Source organism: Candida margitis (genome assembly GCF_024628925.1).
Source record: "Candida margitis strain CBS 14175 chromosome Unknown scaffold17, whole genome shotgun sequence".
NCBI classification, from domain to species: domain Eukaryota; kingdom Fungi; phylum Ascomycota; class Pichiomycetes; order Serinales; family Debaryomycetaceae; genus Lodderomyces; species Lodderomyces margitis.
The window spans coordinates 16,953-33,045 of NW_026261852.1; the positions used below are offsets into that span (position 1 = coordinate 16,953).

At 39.4% G+C, this 16,093-nt stretch overlaps 7 protein-coding genes across 7 annotated transcripts; 1 reads left to right on the forward strand and 6 right to left on the reverse strand. All coding sequences in view use genetic code 12, as the record gives it.

Annotated features, from left to right (window-relative positions):
* Positions 1-110: 110 nt before the first annotated feature.
* Positions 111-941, reverse strand: COQ4 (ubiquinone biosynthesis protein; the record flags this gene model as incomplete). Its single annotated transcript, XM_051815902.1, has 1 exon — positions 111-941. One exon carries the CDS (start codon positions 939-941, stop codon positions 111-113), a length of 831 nt encoding a protein of 276 aa, XP_051670625.1.
* A 296-nt stretch (positions 942-1,237) lies between these two features.
* CANMA_003703 (uncharacterized protein) lies at positions 1,238-2,971 on the reverse strand (the record flags this gene model as incomplete). Its single annotated transcript, XM_051815903.1, has 1 exon — positions 1,238-2,971. The coding sequence occupies one exon, from the start codon at positions 2,969-2,971 to the stop codon at positions 1,238-1,240; it is 1,734 nt and encodes a 577-aa protein (XP_051670626.1).
* A 119-nt stretch (positions 2,972-3,090) lies between these two features.
* CANMA_003704 (lipoyl(octanoyl) transferase) lies at positions 3,091-3,921 on the forward strand (the record flags this gene model as incomplete). The annotated part of the gene is made up of 1 exon (XM_051815904.1): positions 3,091-3,921. The coding sequence occupies one exon, from the start codon at positions 3,091-3,093 to the stop codon at positions 3,919-3,921; it is 831 nt and encodes a 276-aa protein (XP_051670627.1).
* Positions 3,922-4,085: 164 nt separating this feature from the next.
* Positions 4,086-5,859, reverse strand: ECM33 (Ecm33p; the record flags this gene model as incomplete). Its single annotated transcript, XM_051815906.1, has 2 exons — positions 4,086-5,311; positions 5,799-5,859. The coding sequence occupies 2 exons, from the start codon at positions 5,857-5,859 to the stop codon at positions 4,086-4,088; spliced, it is 1,287 nt and encodes a 428-aa protein (XP_051670628.1).
* A 3,495-nt stretch (positions 5,860-9,354) lies between these two features.
* ARO80 (Aro80p) lies at positions 9,355-12,855 on the reverse strand (the record flags this gene model as incomplete). Its single annotated transcript, XM_051815907.1, has 1 exon — positions 9,355-12,855. One exon carries the CDS (start codon positions 12,853-12,855, stop codon positions 9,355-9,357), a length of 3,501 nt encoding a protein of 1,166 aa, XP_051670629.1.
* Positions 12,856-13,182: 327 nt separating this feature from the next.
* On the reverse strand, positions 13,183-14,540 carry CDC12 (septin; the record flags this gene model as incomplete). Its single annotated transcript, XM_051815908.1, has 2 exons — positions 13,183-14,347; positions 14,500-14,540. The coding sequence occupies 2 exons, from the start codon at positions 14,538-14,540 to the stop codon at positions 13,183-13,185; spliced, it is 1,206 nt and encodes a 401-aa protein (XP_051670630.1).
* Positions 14,541-14,979: 439 nt separating this feature from the next.
* BMH1 (14-3-3 family protein) lies at positions 14,980-15,786 on the reverse strand (the record flags this gene model as incomplete). Its single annotated transcript, XM_051815909.1, has 1 exon — positions 14,980-15,786. The coding sequence occupies one exon, from the start codon at positions 15,784-15,786 to the stop codon at positions 14,980-14,982; it is 807 nt and encodes a 268-aa protein (XP_051670631.1).
* Positions 15,787-16,093: the final 307 nt, after the last annotated feature.

Consider the following 16,093-nt stretch of genomic DNA (forward strand, 5'->3'; position numbering starts at 1 on the left):
GCGAAGCCTCTATGTATCTTTTATCGCTTTCTAAGTTGAGAACAGTGTAAATAGAATTGCTTCACTTACATAGATGTTAATAACTCTTCAGTAGTACTAAGTTATTCAGCTCACTGCTTAATACCTTGTTTTATCTCTTTCTCCCTTCTCTTCCTTGCAAAGTAATCTTTTCTCATATTTCTCAAATCTGGAGGAGGTTGGATACTCATTTCCTCTCTAAACTCATTGATATCTTTCTCCAAGATCTTCTCCCAGTACACATTGATCAAAGGCTTGGAAAACAATCCGTTTCGCATAGCCCAGGGGTAGTAAATTTCTCTCAATCGCTTGCGTTGGCTTGGCTTTAATCTTAATGGAGCAAATAACGCTCCTAATCCACTCATTGGTATTCCAATGTTGAGAAACTCGAGCACCTTGACTGATATTTCACCCTCGATAATTATAGGCAATCCTGTGATTGCATGGTAGAAGTCATGACACTCGCGATAACGTTGGAAAATGTAAGCAAGCTCCTCATTGTCTACGTACTTAACAGGAACTCTGGTGTCTGGACTTACACCCTCGCGGTCTAACCATATAATGTATTGTTTCCCAATAGTGTTGTCAGGCAAAGAACGTAAATAGTCTAAGTCCAATGATGTCGATGTGATGCGTGGTCTTTCACGAAGTATTTCACGTCCCGTCTTATCACTCAACATGGTTCTTTGCAACTGCTTCAACACTGGCTCAATGGCAGTTGATTCCCCAAGGGCAACAATAAACTCATTTCTCTCTGGGTGGAAAAACGACCCAATTGACGATCCAAGAAACATCAATGCTTTTTCGAAATTATACAATGGGATGTGCCCCGGGTATTCAGAAGGCGGACGTTGGAATGCTGGCCGCTTCTCCAAATTAAACTTCTTGTTGGGGTCGTCATAGTGCAATTCACCATTTTCCATCTTTGATGCTAGAATATTGTTTTTGGACCAAAGAACTGACCCAAATAAAAGGGGTGCTAGTGTAGTAAGCACAAATGGGCGGGCTTGTGAGCGAGTTGACGTGTATAGTAGGGAAGACCCTTTGGTGATGTTCAATATCATCATTAAAGAGCAAACTAACAGTTTCAAAAAGAAAAATAAAAATGATTCAAGTTGGTAGTTTTAAAAGGAGATGAAAACGTATCAAAAGTGGTCGTATGATTCGTAAACTGAGAAATTTTTCTGCGCTCGATTTTACTGCAAATATATACATATATTTAAATATCATTATATGCTGCATGAACAATACGGTCAAACATTTTAATAACTAGATACTGGTTGGTGTTATTATTAGGATCTAGCTCTTCATCACGGTCAAATACAATCAAGACCTGCTTGATTCTATTTCGATCCGGACAATATTGTTTCCCTATGGGAAAGTGATTAAATAACTCGGCAACGTTGTCAGCGACAATGTCAACTGAAACAATCTCATCCTCTCCACCTGTGTCCTTACGATCCGAATAAAAAAGCTGAATCCGCAATTCGTCTATAACTTTGTGCACCGCTTCAGCTGTAAGTATTGTATTCAAAAAATCTGTTGCAAAAGTCAGACCCACGTTATTGATACCATTTTTTAACCATGGAATGCTCAAAATGAAGTACTTCACCGATACCACAAGGGTATATACCAACGGTTTGGTCTCCCGAAGAGCAAACAATGTTCCCAAGAGGAGAAAAATTGAGGATTTAATCACGTCGAAAGGAGCTGCATATCCAGAAGATACTCTGATTGATAGCACCAAGGTTAGAATCATTTCACATATGGTATACGCAGTCGCCATGATTGTAGTAATTAGCGATTGCTGTGAACTCTTCTGCAGAGTCTTTTCCTTACCCTTGTTCCTCTCCTTCATTCCCATCAACAGTTTTGTCACAAATTTGTTGATCGAACCTAGTAAAAATTTCAGCGACGACACCTTTTGCAAAAGTCTATTCATCACCAAATCCCCTACTATCAAAACTAGCAAATCACTTGTGATTTTTGAAGTAAACACTGAATCCTTTGCATTGTTTTGCATTACATTCCGTAGTATTTCTTTCACCATTACTCGCAAGTATAGCAGGAGCTGCTCTTCATTTGGCTCATTGGAGTGGTCAAAAATGAGATGCTTTTGTGCAAGATACATCTGAAGCACATCTTTTGGATCCTTAGACGAATCGTAGTATAAATTGTTTTCCCTCTCAGCCAGACTGTAATAATCGTCGATAACTTTATAGGGATACTTTCCATCCACATTGCCAACCAACTCTGTCAAATGGGTATTCAAGATTGACATCAAATCATCAGCCACGTGCAATAAATCGAAACTATTTATGGCCCCGATTCTCTTAGCTATGTCTCTTACCAAAACAACCAAGATATCATCATAAACAGTCTTTAAAAACTCCAAGTTGTTGGTATTGAGTTTCGTCAAGTACCACAGGTTGACAAACTGCACCATGATTGTCGCTAGAAATAAATGTAATGATAAATTGACATCAGTATTATTCTCCACAATCTTGGGCAACCTGCTTTTCAATCGGTCGACTAAACTTGTGTGGTGTAACGGACGGAGACCGGGGGAGTAAATCGAAACAAGGAATTGCAACTCTTTTCGGTCATGGTTAGAGTCGTTAAGCCCGGATGTTGTCCCAGTACGCAACTCATTTTTGAGAATATCCTTCTTTGTGATGTACATAGGTGACTTCCTCGACTCCTTCTCGACTGGAGCACGCAGCAATAGCTTCAAAGGTTCTGATGTGGAGCTGGCATTTTGCAAAAGATGATTTGATGTTGAAGTGGGTTGTGCTTGGGAAGTTTGATCTGAAACATTTGAAGTTACCAGCGTTGCAGATGTTGGCAGAAAATGCGTTCCGTGATTGTAAGAAGTGACATTGGTTGTAGTAGTTGATATAATCGCCGACACAGGTCGTGATCTAGGCTTGATCTTGTCCTGAAAGGGATCCATGGGCAGGGGCTCTTTTTCAGATTGTACCTGTTTATTTGTATACGGATCAAAATTTCCAGAAGTAAACAAAAGAATATTTTTATGAGAATGCTCAGGACCAAGCTGCTGGATACACACCAATGAGTCGTTACTATCACACTATAAATAAAGCTAACCGCACACTTCAACACATCCATTTCCCTGGTACTTCAACTTTCCAACATGGTCTTGATATCCAGTCGGCTCTAATGGAACAGAACCTCATTTATAAGCAGTTAGACTCACAGATACGACGGCTACAAAAACAAAACCCTACGATATCCAATTTCCCACAGAAGTGGCTAACCCAATTGCAGAGAGTACAGCCACGTCCTACGGTCCTTACATTCCAATTTGAAAATGTGTACGCTTCTGGTTTGAAGCTGAAGAAACAAATCAGTCAACAAGATATTGAAAATTTCACCAGGTTCGGGTGCAAGTTTTACCAATTAGAGCGTGGAGGTCAAGTAACTTGGCATGGAAAAGGGCAGCTTGTAGCATACGTAGTGATCGATTTGAAATCGTTTGTCAAGCTTTCGGCTAAATGTTTTGTCAATAAAGTGTTGCTCCAATCTGTCGTCAATATACTTGAAATGTTTGGTGTACAAGGTAGAATCCTGGACGAAAATCCAGGAGTTTGGGTTTTCAATAGTGATGGTGAAGAAGAGGAAAAGATTACCAGCGTGGGTGTTCGAGTGCGTCATGGCGTCACTGAATTTGGAATTGCCCTAAATATTGATCCAAATTTAAGCTTTTTAAACACGTTTGAAATGTGTGGATTAAAGCTGAAACAAGCAACGTCGTTGAAGGAGGAGTTGGAAAAGAGAGGATACAGTGACGAACTTCCAAGCATAGACCAGGCTGCCGATTTATTTTCCATAGAGGTGGCTAAAGCATTAGAGATGGAACGTGTAGACAAACTCATTCTATAGACGAATCCTTTCCACCACTGACATAGTTTATAACAATAATGTACTATATTTTTATTAGGCTACGCAATATTCAGCTATAACAGACTGAAATAATATATATTAGAAAATCAAACATTAAAAAAAAATCACCACAATTATCTATTTCAAGCAAGTGTCTCTCCCACTTAGAATAATGCAACACCAGCAGCAATACATGCAGAAACGACAGTGGCAAATAATCCAACTCTTGAAGAAGTAGCATCATTGGATTTACTTGAAGAACCTGATGAAGATGATGAAGAGCCTGATGATGATGAAGAGCTTGATCCGGAATCACTTGAGTCAGATGAATCGGATGACAGGGAGCTCTTCTTTGATGACGATGATGAGGTAGTTTGTTGATCTTGACATTGGAATTTGTCACCTTTAACATCACCGTTGGAGTTCAATTTGTTGAATGAGGAACATGATAAGTCACCGTCGATCTTCAAGATGAAACCACCAGCAACCTTGGTCAATGAGCTGAAAGTACCATTGTCGAAAGAACCGTTAATGTTGACTGATCCACCAATTGAAGTGACTTCTGAGAAGGCATCCAATGATTTCAAGTGTTCGTTGTCGGAAATTTGCAAAGCACCACCAATGGTAGTCAATTTAGGGAAATCCAATTCTTCCAAGTCATCATTCTTGTTAATGGCAATGGCGTTACCAACTGATTTCAATTGAGCCAACTCAAGCTTTTCAAGGGAAGATGATGTGACAGTGATTGAACCGTTAGCAACAGTCAAGTTTGGAGCGTGGAACGAGTTGACTTGTTGCAAGACAATGTTCTTGGCTGAAGTCAATTCATCCAAGTTGACATCGACCTTATCAGCATTGTATGAGATATCAAGGGTGTCGGTGACTTCCTTCAAACCTGAATCAATCGAGTCGATATCACCATTGTTGTTGACGTTGAAAACTTTCAATTGGTAGACATTGATACCAGTCAAATGGTTCAATCCAGTATCGGAAACAATAATAGACTCAGCTGAAGTCAAACCAGCAGTCAAACCAGTTGATTCCAAAGCTGGCAAAGCATTCAATTCCAAAGTACCAACAGTGGTTAATTGAGCCAAGTTCAAGTCAGACAAAACAGTACAAGCATTAACTTCCAAGTCACCAGAAACCAATTGCAAGGTTGGTGCATTGACAGTTTGAGCCTTGGTGACATTTCTAATAGCCAAGTCACCGTATAATTGTTGCAAACCAGTCAATTCGACTGAGCCAAAAGCGTCACCGTTGATGACAATGTTACCAACAGCAGTTTCACAAGCAGCAACTTGGGATACTTGAGATGAAGCAGTAGCGGTAAAGTCTGAGAAAGAACAGTCACTGCTTACCAGCGGAGTAGCTGTGGTTAAAGTGGAGTCTAAAAAAGAGGAGAAGTTAGTAAGTGCCTATGGTGTTATTGTCATTGCTATCATATTGCTATAGTAACCATGTCCATTTTAATTTGTCACCTGAAAAAAAACAAAAAAATTCTTTTTGTTGCTGGACTAAGCGATCTCAGTGGGGCTTGAAATCAACAAAGCAAAACAAGGTGGACTGACTGGTGCCGTTTAACATTATATGACTGAAGAAAGTACATTTAGAATGCTCTAATACTTTCTGTGTGTTTATAATGCAAGTTTATGTAGGTACGAGCTAGACCCGTGCCGAGCAAAATCTGGTTAGGGCCGGTAGATCTGCTTAGCCCAAACAAAATTTTGATCGATTCAAAGTTGGTGAAACCCCTCTCACAAGAAAATAATTGGACAAAATGCTCTGAAAATAAAGACATCCATTGGCCAGGGACAAAATAAAATAATAACAAATGACAATAATAATAGTAATTGTGTTGGTAATTAAATACATACTGTTGGCAGCAGAAACTAAACCTGCAATAGCTGAAACAGCCAATAAGTTCTTCAATTGCATGATCTTTGTTATTTGGAAAAGGTAACGTGAATTGAAATTAAGGTTGGATGAAAGAAAAAGCGAACGGACTGAAGAAAAGTAAGTATGATTTTATCAAGAAGAAGAAGAAGAAGAAAGAAGAAAATATAAAAAAGGAAAACAAAAAATTTTTTGGAAAAAAGGGTTGTGAAAATATTTCCACTCGTTGGTTGTTGATCTTAAAAAAAAATTAAAAAATTAAAAAGCGGATTTGTTGGACCTGAAAATAAAAATAAAAATAAATACATAGAGAGATATTGGAGGGAGAGGCGAAGGTGAAAAATGAACTAAAAAAATGTCGCATTTTGCTTTGTATAGTAGTAGTCTATTTTTGTTACTCTATGATGTTGAAGTATAATAGTGAATATTTTAGTGTGCATTATTTTAGACAATACGGTATGTGTTGTTGTATACACAAAATAGAAAAAGAGGTAAAAAATTTTCCTTTCAACGACTCAGCCAGCAGATAAATGCACACAATTCAGTGTTGACTTTCTTAGTGCAATTCTGTACTGCGGTATTGTTTGTTTTGTTTATTTATTTTTCATTTACTTTAATTGAGAAATACTCAACTTGACGATCATACAAACAAATAAAAACAAACAAACAAATAAAATAAACAAACAAATAAAATAAACAAACAAATAAATAAACAACTAGACTGTCAGGAATGCTTGTCGGCAGCCAGGTCAACAGATAAGGTGAAGTGGATGTAGCGAGCCATTGCACAATCCCCTAGCTTCATAACATTCCTCCGGTGTTTCCGATCCTCGAGTAAAAATATAAAACTAAAAGTTGAAAAGCGCCCATTTCAGCGTCTAATTATTTTCACTTTTGTGTCAGATAGGGAGTAAGAAGAGGAGCGACATTGAAAGGAGTAGTAGCACAAAACGCCAGAGGAGACATTTTGTTAGTAAAATCCTCGGTTTGACTCCGTAAAAGAGGGGGAGGGTGTCGAGAAAGCCAAGAGCATCTACACGTTAGTGCAACTAGCGCTTAAGTTTGCAACAATTTTAGGGGATGAGAGAGGATATATATGCGTCTGTGTGTGGCAAAGGATCATACACTGGGCTGACTGTCAGCGCAATAGTGCCCCTCTTTCCGTAACATTTTCTTCCTTTTTTTGCTCTACATCACCAACATAGCCTCGAAATTCGTTTGTGCAACTTTGTGTTCAATCCTCTGATCCTGCATTTGCCATAACAACAATGCACACATACATACAATACTTTAAAATTGCTTTCCTGCACCAGACACAATTATAGAGTAACCTCTATACAACGAGTAGATGAGTTCTGTGGTTGTCGCCTTATGCATCGTTTATTAAAGTATTGTTTACCTCAAACAACTTTTGTCTCTCGAGATTTAATTTGTTGTTGTTTTTGTTTGATTCGCCCTTGCGCATGAAATTTTTAAAAAAAGAAACGACATAAATAGTGGGAATCTGTTTAATGTATTAAGTCACCTAGTTCTTGGGTTAAAAGAACTAGTATCCAACACTGATAATAAATTCATCCCCTTGTTCTGCTCTATATCTATTCAAAGACTTGCCGCCATCACCTTTCCCATCAACTTATTTTAGCAATCTTTAAAGGTTGTGCATATGTATGTGAGCTGTTAATTATGGCTTTATTGTTGATTAATTTTCTATATTTGGAAATTAGTTGAAAATGTCGTCGTCAGGAAAAAAGTCTGTTCTCGGCGTGTCAAAAGATTGTTCGTAACCAAACTGACACAAAACTGTCTAATAAACACACTCAATCATTCACCCACATACACCACTAGAAACCTCACACTAGAAAGCACAGATCGAGGTTGTGGGTGTAGTTTAGAGTGATTAGTGGGTGCAAAGTTGAGGCGAGTGCTATGATACGGCCCACGCCAAACCCCCGCCCTAAACTATTTTACGACTCGATAAAATTTTCTTGCGGGATCATGAGAGCTAAAAATAAGTAAAGCAAGAGACTAGTCTTTTGACCGCTGATGCCGACCACTAATGCAGTATGTTGGTCATTCAATAGTAAGCTTTCAATCACGGTACTTCCTTTCCCGGTCCGCCACGTGTCTAGTCTTCCGCAATCGCAAATTGTGGAGAACAACTGTATTGACGTAAATCATAAAATAGCCAGCCATCTTTTTCATTTATTTTTAATTTTATGCAGTAACTAATACTTCACTAAATTGAATGTTATAGACTTACAATGAAATATAATTACTAGATACGAATAGAGCCAAGCATTTACTAAAAATAGTCCCACAGAAATGATTGCTACTTACATGTGATCAAATAAAGCGCAGTTGATCCGATTTACCCCTGAAGATGCTAAAATAAAACAAAACGAAACAAAACATTAGTGGAGTTTCAGAGAATCGCAATGTAATTGTAGAAAAGAAGAGCGACTTGTAGAGCATGTGCATTGCCACGATACTTGAACCAATTGTAAGTTACTTCAGGCAAATGATTGTCTCATAACGACATTCCTTAATGTGAAACCAAGAAGGATTGGCTATCAAGTTATTATCAGCAACAACACAATCGTAGTTTGACGACAGAGGCAACGTCTTATTTATGACAAAGGCTTTTGCGATTTATGAAATGTACACACGCACAGTTGCAAAACAGTGACCCAAAACAATACGGCTTTCACAATAGAGGAGGTGTGGCAGGTGGGAGGGGGAGTAAAGGGGTGGCTCTCTCAACTACGAAAATTTCACTGAAGCGGTTGAATTAGAGGTTCGTGTCTGTCTTTGTTTTTTCTTTTTCTTTTTTTGTTTTACCATTTCATTGTCCCTTTGGCATAGCCGTCTTCTTTACAATGGGGAAGAGAACGAAACAATACAAGTCAAATCCCCCTGATAGTACCGGCTGCTAAGAAAAAAGGTTGTGTTGGAATTGACAACCTTGGAAACTGTGGTTTAAAGAATCGTTATGGTATCGCTAATTTACTCGACAAGTGAATATTCCAATGACGGATATGATGTAATTAGGTCCCATCTTGTGGTGCGAGTTAAATGCGGCTACAGCCTTAAAGTCTCGGATAAATTTTTATTCTGTATTCCGGTAAACGTTAGTAGTTGTAGTTGTTATCGTCGTCTTCTTCTTTCGGTTAAATTTACTTTCTGTAACGTGAGTATCACAAAATTGTTCGTGTTTTTTTTTTTGTTTATCTTTCGTGGTTCGGATATAAATGACAGCGAGATGCAGTAACCTACAAACACTGTCAGTCTGAGACATTCATGGGACCTGATCTACTGAAAAATGAAAGCAATGACCGACATTATATGCTTTTCTACGAATACACGTGTATATTGAACTCAAGTTTTATTTTTTTGCAGCGAAATCTTAAATTAAAAGCTTCTGTTGCAGGAAAGATACTATTTCGCCTATATCAGCCAAACTAACAACTACATAACAGATAACACACCCTCTTCTATAACCACCACTAACACTTCTATCTGTAAACGCTCTCTATTTATTCAAAAGTAGAAATTTTGATCGGTCGAATTCAATTGTTGTTCAATCATTTCTGTCCATGGAGCGACAAAGTCCAATCCAATGGTTTGATTATTCATAAACCAATCCATCACTTCTGAATCACCGATGCCTATTACATTACTACTGTTTGTTGCAGCACCAATACCTGCGCTGGTTCCCTCACCACTAGTGTTATTTCCAACCGATGTTGGTTGACTAAAAGCGCCCCCTGATGTGCCTATTTGATCTGTGGCTGCTGTTGGAATCGAAGCTTTCGTCTGATGCTGCCTATCTTCTGGTGGAGGCACGGCTGATGCTGGTGCTGTGGCCGACGCTGAAGCCGAACCCGATGCAGATGCTGAAGCAGTGTTCGAAATTGAATGCTGCATTGGACTGTTTGGCTTTCCTGTCACACCAACTGCAATTGGTGCCGATGTAGGAACATTCGTGGGCTGCTTGAAATATGGACCATAAGGGAATGCATCCAGTTTCTCGTACGGTTGATTTTGGGGTGTTAGTTGCTCAAATGAATCATTCGAGCTAATCTTATGAGACTGCTGCAGTTGGTTTGTGCCGGCAATAGCGCTCGACATGCCTGTTTGTGCAATGTTTTGCACACGCTCACGTTCATAAGCTTGGTAACGGTCAGATACAGAGTCCTGTCCTTGAGAATAATGATACCCGCGATCGATATCCAATTCATCCTGATCATTCTTTTTGTTCTTCATCTCCGAGTACAAATACATCAAAATATTGGAGTATCGCGTACACAAATGCAATTCATCCGGTGAGCAATCTCTCAACGTTAACGCAGCTCGATGTATCAGGGAAGATATATCATCAATGCTAATCAAGCTGAATGACAATACTGTAGGGTCATAAGTCTCTCTTGATGAGGATCCAAATGCCGCAGCAACACCACCACCGCCACTGCCATTCTTTTGTGCTGTAATTGTCAAGTAGCATTTGACGATAAAAGCCACAGCACGAACCAATCTGGTCAACCAACGCACAGGCATAAATCGCAACATTTTAAATTTGTGGATCCGATGGGCAGCGTTCAACATTTCATTAGCAGCATTGAATGCCTGCTCAATGAACCGAGCCGACCTTGATAATTCGTCCAACTTTAACGATACCCGGCTATTTTTCTTCCCCATCAATGTCCGCGGCGACGGACTGAGTGCTAATGAGTATATGTATAGCTTAACATAATTAAATTCAAAAATAAACGACTCTTGTTGTATGGACTCATTAACCTCAAGGCATATCTTGGAGTTGGGTTTCGTCCATTGGTGTTGAAAATTGGAGACATGCTTGGCCAATTTACCACTCGTGGGAACTAATAGTTGCCTGTATTTGCGACTCCAGTTGTTGATTAAAGGACTGATTATGTTCAACACTGCCAAATTCTGACGCTGCGATAACTGACCTAATTGCGCCTTGTATCCATAAAAGGATTCATGTCCCAAGGACATTATTTGTAGTAGTTCAATTTGCGCCTTTTGTGCTTTAGTGAACTTGAATGTGTGTTCATTTGCTGCTCGTTTAAGTTCCTCCTCGCTCATCTTCATAATGTTGACATCATCGTCGACATCTTCACCAAATTCGGTATCCTCCTCACTTATTTCATCCTCATCTAAATCAATCTCTGATAACGAATGTGCAAGCATTGATCGACGTGATATATCCATAACTGAATTGATTTCAGCGATATGTGTTGCAATTAACGTCTTTGAGCTCATCTCCATAAACCCCATATCCTGGGCTAAACGCACAGCACTTCCAATCAACATCCACGCCATACGATGACTTCTCCTCATTGCTCCTAATCCGGCAAGATTCAGACCTCCAACTGCTGCGTTACCATCACTTCCATCAGCACTACCGCCATTGTTTCCACCTGTTGCTCTGCCAAATGCAGCTGTTGTTGCATTCATTGCCCCAAGGCCGCCACCCTGGGCATTTAAACCACCCACACCAGCATCATTTTCATTGCCTCCTTCCTCTGCCTTGTTGGCATAATCGGACCACCTCCAGTGAATAGCCCGTGGATTCCACTCAGTGAATAGCAAAAATGCAAATATCGTACCAATTGATCGTGTACTCGCCTCAGCCCAAACTGTTTGCGAAATCAAACGTTGGACGTAAAGCCATAATCGGTCGTGAACTTCGATATTTCTCGGTACATTTCCGTTTTGTAAACTGCTGGCATTGTTTTCAAATGGATGATACCGCGAAGATATTGTCAATATAGCACAAAGAAGTATCGGATATCCTGACAATACCTTCAGCGAGTGGAGGAATTTCGGAATGTGAGGGAAATAAGGATGCATCGTGGAGAAAAACAAATTGATTAAACGTTCAGCTTCTTCTTCTGTGAGGATTCCATGAGGAGCAGAGCCGATATACTCGATACTTGACAACTTCTTTGATGCTTTAGGGCGTATTGCATAACCACTTTCTGCAGCAGGCATAGTCATTCGCTTGTTCCTGGTTGGGTTCATAAATGGATACACGTGCTGTGTGGTATTATCTGTAGAATTGTGACGGCTCGGCTGAGGCGGATAGTCTTTACTACGTTGTTGATTAGTGATAAGGTCGTCTCTGCCCGTTGGGCATGAGCTATTAGCCGCCTCATCGAAATTGGAGCTCTGGCTTTGTGTATGTTGCAGTTGCGATCCATGTCTCAGCATGTAGGGGGTGTTTCCTTTCCCTTGATTTATTTGTGGCAGAAGGTTGTTCTCGTCTATACTAGTTCTGTGGCTATTATTTCCTGTCATGGCTTCAATTTGATCGTATTTAGTTCTTGCATCGATATTGTCCCTCTCATCGGCCTTGGCAATTGTTCCTGCGGCACTAGCCAAAAACACTAAAGCACCTTCCATGGTAGCAAAGTGACTACCCTGTCCTGTCTTTTGCTCGGAGCTGTCGTTCTTGTTTTTATCCATTGTCGTCGATGGGGTCGGTTCATTTGGCATGGACTCATGCGATTGCGGACTTGGTCGTGACAAGTTAGTCATATCCTGTAGGTCTCCCTCGTGTAATAGACTATTTATACCCGGTAAAGATTGCGGCGATGAGCCATAGGCAGTTGCATTTGTTTTCGCATTGTGCTCTTGGTTTCCACGAAAAGCATTCGAAGCAAGTTCAGGTGATTGGCTTCTCTCATACTCTCCCAGATTACTATGCTTTTGTCGCTTGCGTCTCCCGTTCAACACATTACTAGCGCCACCACGTTTACTCTCAACAAAAACACAGTCTTTCCGCTCACGTAAGCATCGGGCACATTTTCCATCGTGGGGATTATCCACGGGTCCCAAATCACATTTGACTTTACGCACACGACAATTAAGGCATGCTCGGTAGTTTCGTTTATATTTATGTTCTTGTGGCGGCAGTTGCAGTGAGTTGTGTTGTGTTAGCGGGGTTTGCATGGCATATGCTTGACTTGTGCCGTAGTTTGTTTCATTTTGATGGGTTGGACTTTGACCAGTGTGCATCGCTTAACTTTTGAACCCAAAAAATGTTGTTGGTTATGCGATGTATTGTAGACCTGCAGGTTGATGTCCCTTGAACAGAATGTATTATGTTTGAGACTACACAAGTGACGTAGAAAGGACCTTAGTTTGATACTTTTGAAGGGGTTGGAAAAATATTTTTGTGTAAAGCTGTTTGCTCCACCTATAGCCGCTAGCGCGAAGTATACAATCTTACAATCACTTTTAGAATTAATATACATTAGAAATAAACAAAAGTTTTAAAACAAACTAAATGAGCCAGATGTCAAAGACAAAATAACAATAATGAAATCTACTGATCAACTTACCTCAACGTTTGGTAATTTGTAATTTCTTAACCTGTTCTTCCAAACCTTTCAATTTCGATTGCATCTCTTCCAAATCTTGGTTCAATCTGTTTCTTTCGTTGATGATGTTAGTTTCCCATTGCCTAAATCTTTGCTCTTCTGCTTTGACCTGCTCAGTAAAGAATTTCTTCAAAGCATCCTCCTCTTCTTTGAACTTTGGATTGTACACTCTTCTTGGCTTTTTAGATGATGGTTTCTTGATAACTTCACCCTTTTCATTGGTCAATTCCTCGGTTGATCCTTCTTCCGCCCCATTCTCTCCACCGTTCTCTCCTTCATCTCCACCTAATTTGATTGAGCGGAAAGTTTCATAGTGTAATTCATTCGTCGACAAGATCAAATCCAACATATTTGTTCTCAATAATAAGCTCCTCAATTTCTTGAAATCACAGTGCTGATCGTTTTCAATCTCAACTACCCCCCATGGATACTTTCTGCCTCTTACAAATTGACCAGGAGCAACTTCAACGTCCTCCTCGGAGCCAATGATGGAAAATGGCATCGCTTCAATCAACTGCTTGGAATGTTCTGCGCTAGCAGGGTCATCCAACTCCAAAGGAGGAATGTAAATACTTATGTCCTGAGCCTCGATGATTTCTCTTATTCTGTTTTTAAAGGTATCCATCTCTTGAGGAGATAGAGTATCTGCTTTAGCAATAACCGGGATCAAATTGACTCTTGTCGACAATCGCTTCATAACTTCGATATCTAACGGTTTTAACAGATGACCAGTTGGTCTAATAAAGTAAAGACAAGCATGTACCCTTAAATCCTTTTTGGCAAGTCTTGAAGGTTGCTGTTCTTGCCTCATAAAAGACTCGTGTTGGTCGTCAATGAAATCAATAATGGGAACCCAAGAATCGTTATTATTGACATTGTTTCCAAAACCTGGCGTGTCAATAATATTCAATCTAATTTTGAAATTTTTCTCCTCCAAAATGGCTCTGACGATGTCAATCTCGACAGTTTGGTGTGGTGACGTAAACTTGTTGTGTCTAGTACGAGGATCTTGGTGTGGTTTCAATGAAGTTTGAAATAAAGTATTGATAAATGTTGTCTTTCCTAACCCACTTTCTCCCGCCACCATGACGGTAAATGTAGCTCCTTCCTTGGAAACAATCTTGTACCTGACATTGAGTTAGTATCTTATGATGTTGAGGTTTAGCGTTTTAAAGCCGTCATTTTCTTTGCTGTTATTTGGTTGTAAAAACTCGTCCCAGATCAAAAAAAAAAAAAAAAGAAAAAACAAGCATAGAAAGCCAAGCTGATGGAAACATACCGTTGATTAGGCAAATTTGCTACTCCTACTGGTTCTGGCATATTGTTATTTTGTTTTTTTTTTGGAAACACGTATGGAATTTAATCAAAGAGACCCTTGTTGAAACAAAATAAACACAATTTGTTTTCGACTGTTTTGATCTCTGACACTCTCTCACTCTCTTTCTCTCACTCTTTCTGCAATTTTTTTTCTTTTTCGTTGTTGTCTTTATTTTTTTTATAAATTTTTATTTTGTTTTAGAAGTATTAACACGCATTCCCAATCATAACAAATTGATCGTCGTGTCCAACTCAAAATATAACGCGTCCTTTGGGAACAAACTATTCAAGAAGGTCAGCCTTAAAAGAGGAAATCTAAGTGTGAGGCAGATCACTTGGTTGCTTGCAAAATGGCATCATCAAAGGCCTACTCTACAAAGTTCTCTTCTTAATCAAAAATTTAATTCACACAGATACAATAACTATAAAATTTACATTAACTCTATTCTTGATCGGGCTTAGCCTCTGAAGATGTTGGAGCTTGTTGGCTAGATTGTTGTTGTTGTTGTTGCTGTTGTTGTTCTTCAGTTTGTGGAGCTTCAGACAAATCAGTCCATAAGGTCAAGTTATCTCTCAACAATTGCATAATCAAAGTAGAATCCTTGTACGAATCTTCTGACAATGTTTCCAAATCGGCAACGGCATCATCAAAAGCTTGCTTGGCCAAATGACAAGCTCTGTCAGGGGAGTTCAAAATTTCATAGTAGAACACGGAAAAGTTCAAAGCCAAACCTAATCTAATTGGGTGAGTTGGGGGCAATTCAGTGACAGCAACATCAGAAGCAGCTTTGTAAGCCTCTAAGGACAAGTCAGCGGCTTCCTTACGTTTGTCAGCTACAGCAAATTCAGCCAAGTATCTGTGGTAATCACCCTTCATCTTGTAGTAGAATACCTTTGATTCGCCGGTTTGAGCTGATGCAATCAAGTGATTGTCTAAAACAGAGAGAATATCTTCACATATTTTAGATAACTCAGCTTCGATCTTGGAACGATAATCTCTAATCAAAGCAACCTGGTTTTCATTACCTTTAGACTCTTCTTTTTGCTCAATAGAAGAAACGATTCTCCAAGAAGCACGACGGGCTCCAATGACATTCTTGTAGGCAACTGATAATAAATTACGTTCTTCAACTGACAACTCCTGGCCAGAAGAAGCAACGGCCTTCATGTTTTCAACCATTTCTTCATATCTTTCAGCTTGTTCGGCCAATTTGGCAAGGTAAACGGAATCTTCGCGTGAGACAGTCATTTTTGATATACTTTGGTGTTTGAAGTTGTTTGGTTGAGATGTGTGTTTGTATTTGTGTGTTTGTAGGGAATCGACTTAGAATGTGAAATCAAAAAATAAACTATTGAACGATGTTAGTAAATATGTATCTATGGATCAAGTCAAGTGAATGAATAGATTGAAGAAGAGACGACTGATTTCAATTGTGCGTGATCAAATTCTCCAACGATTTACTTGTTATGGGATCTTTGACATACAATTTATGTCTACTTAAAACTTCTTGGCAAAGTCTTTATCTCAGATTCAATTCTTTGATGGATTATGAAAC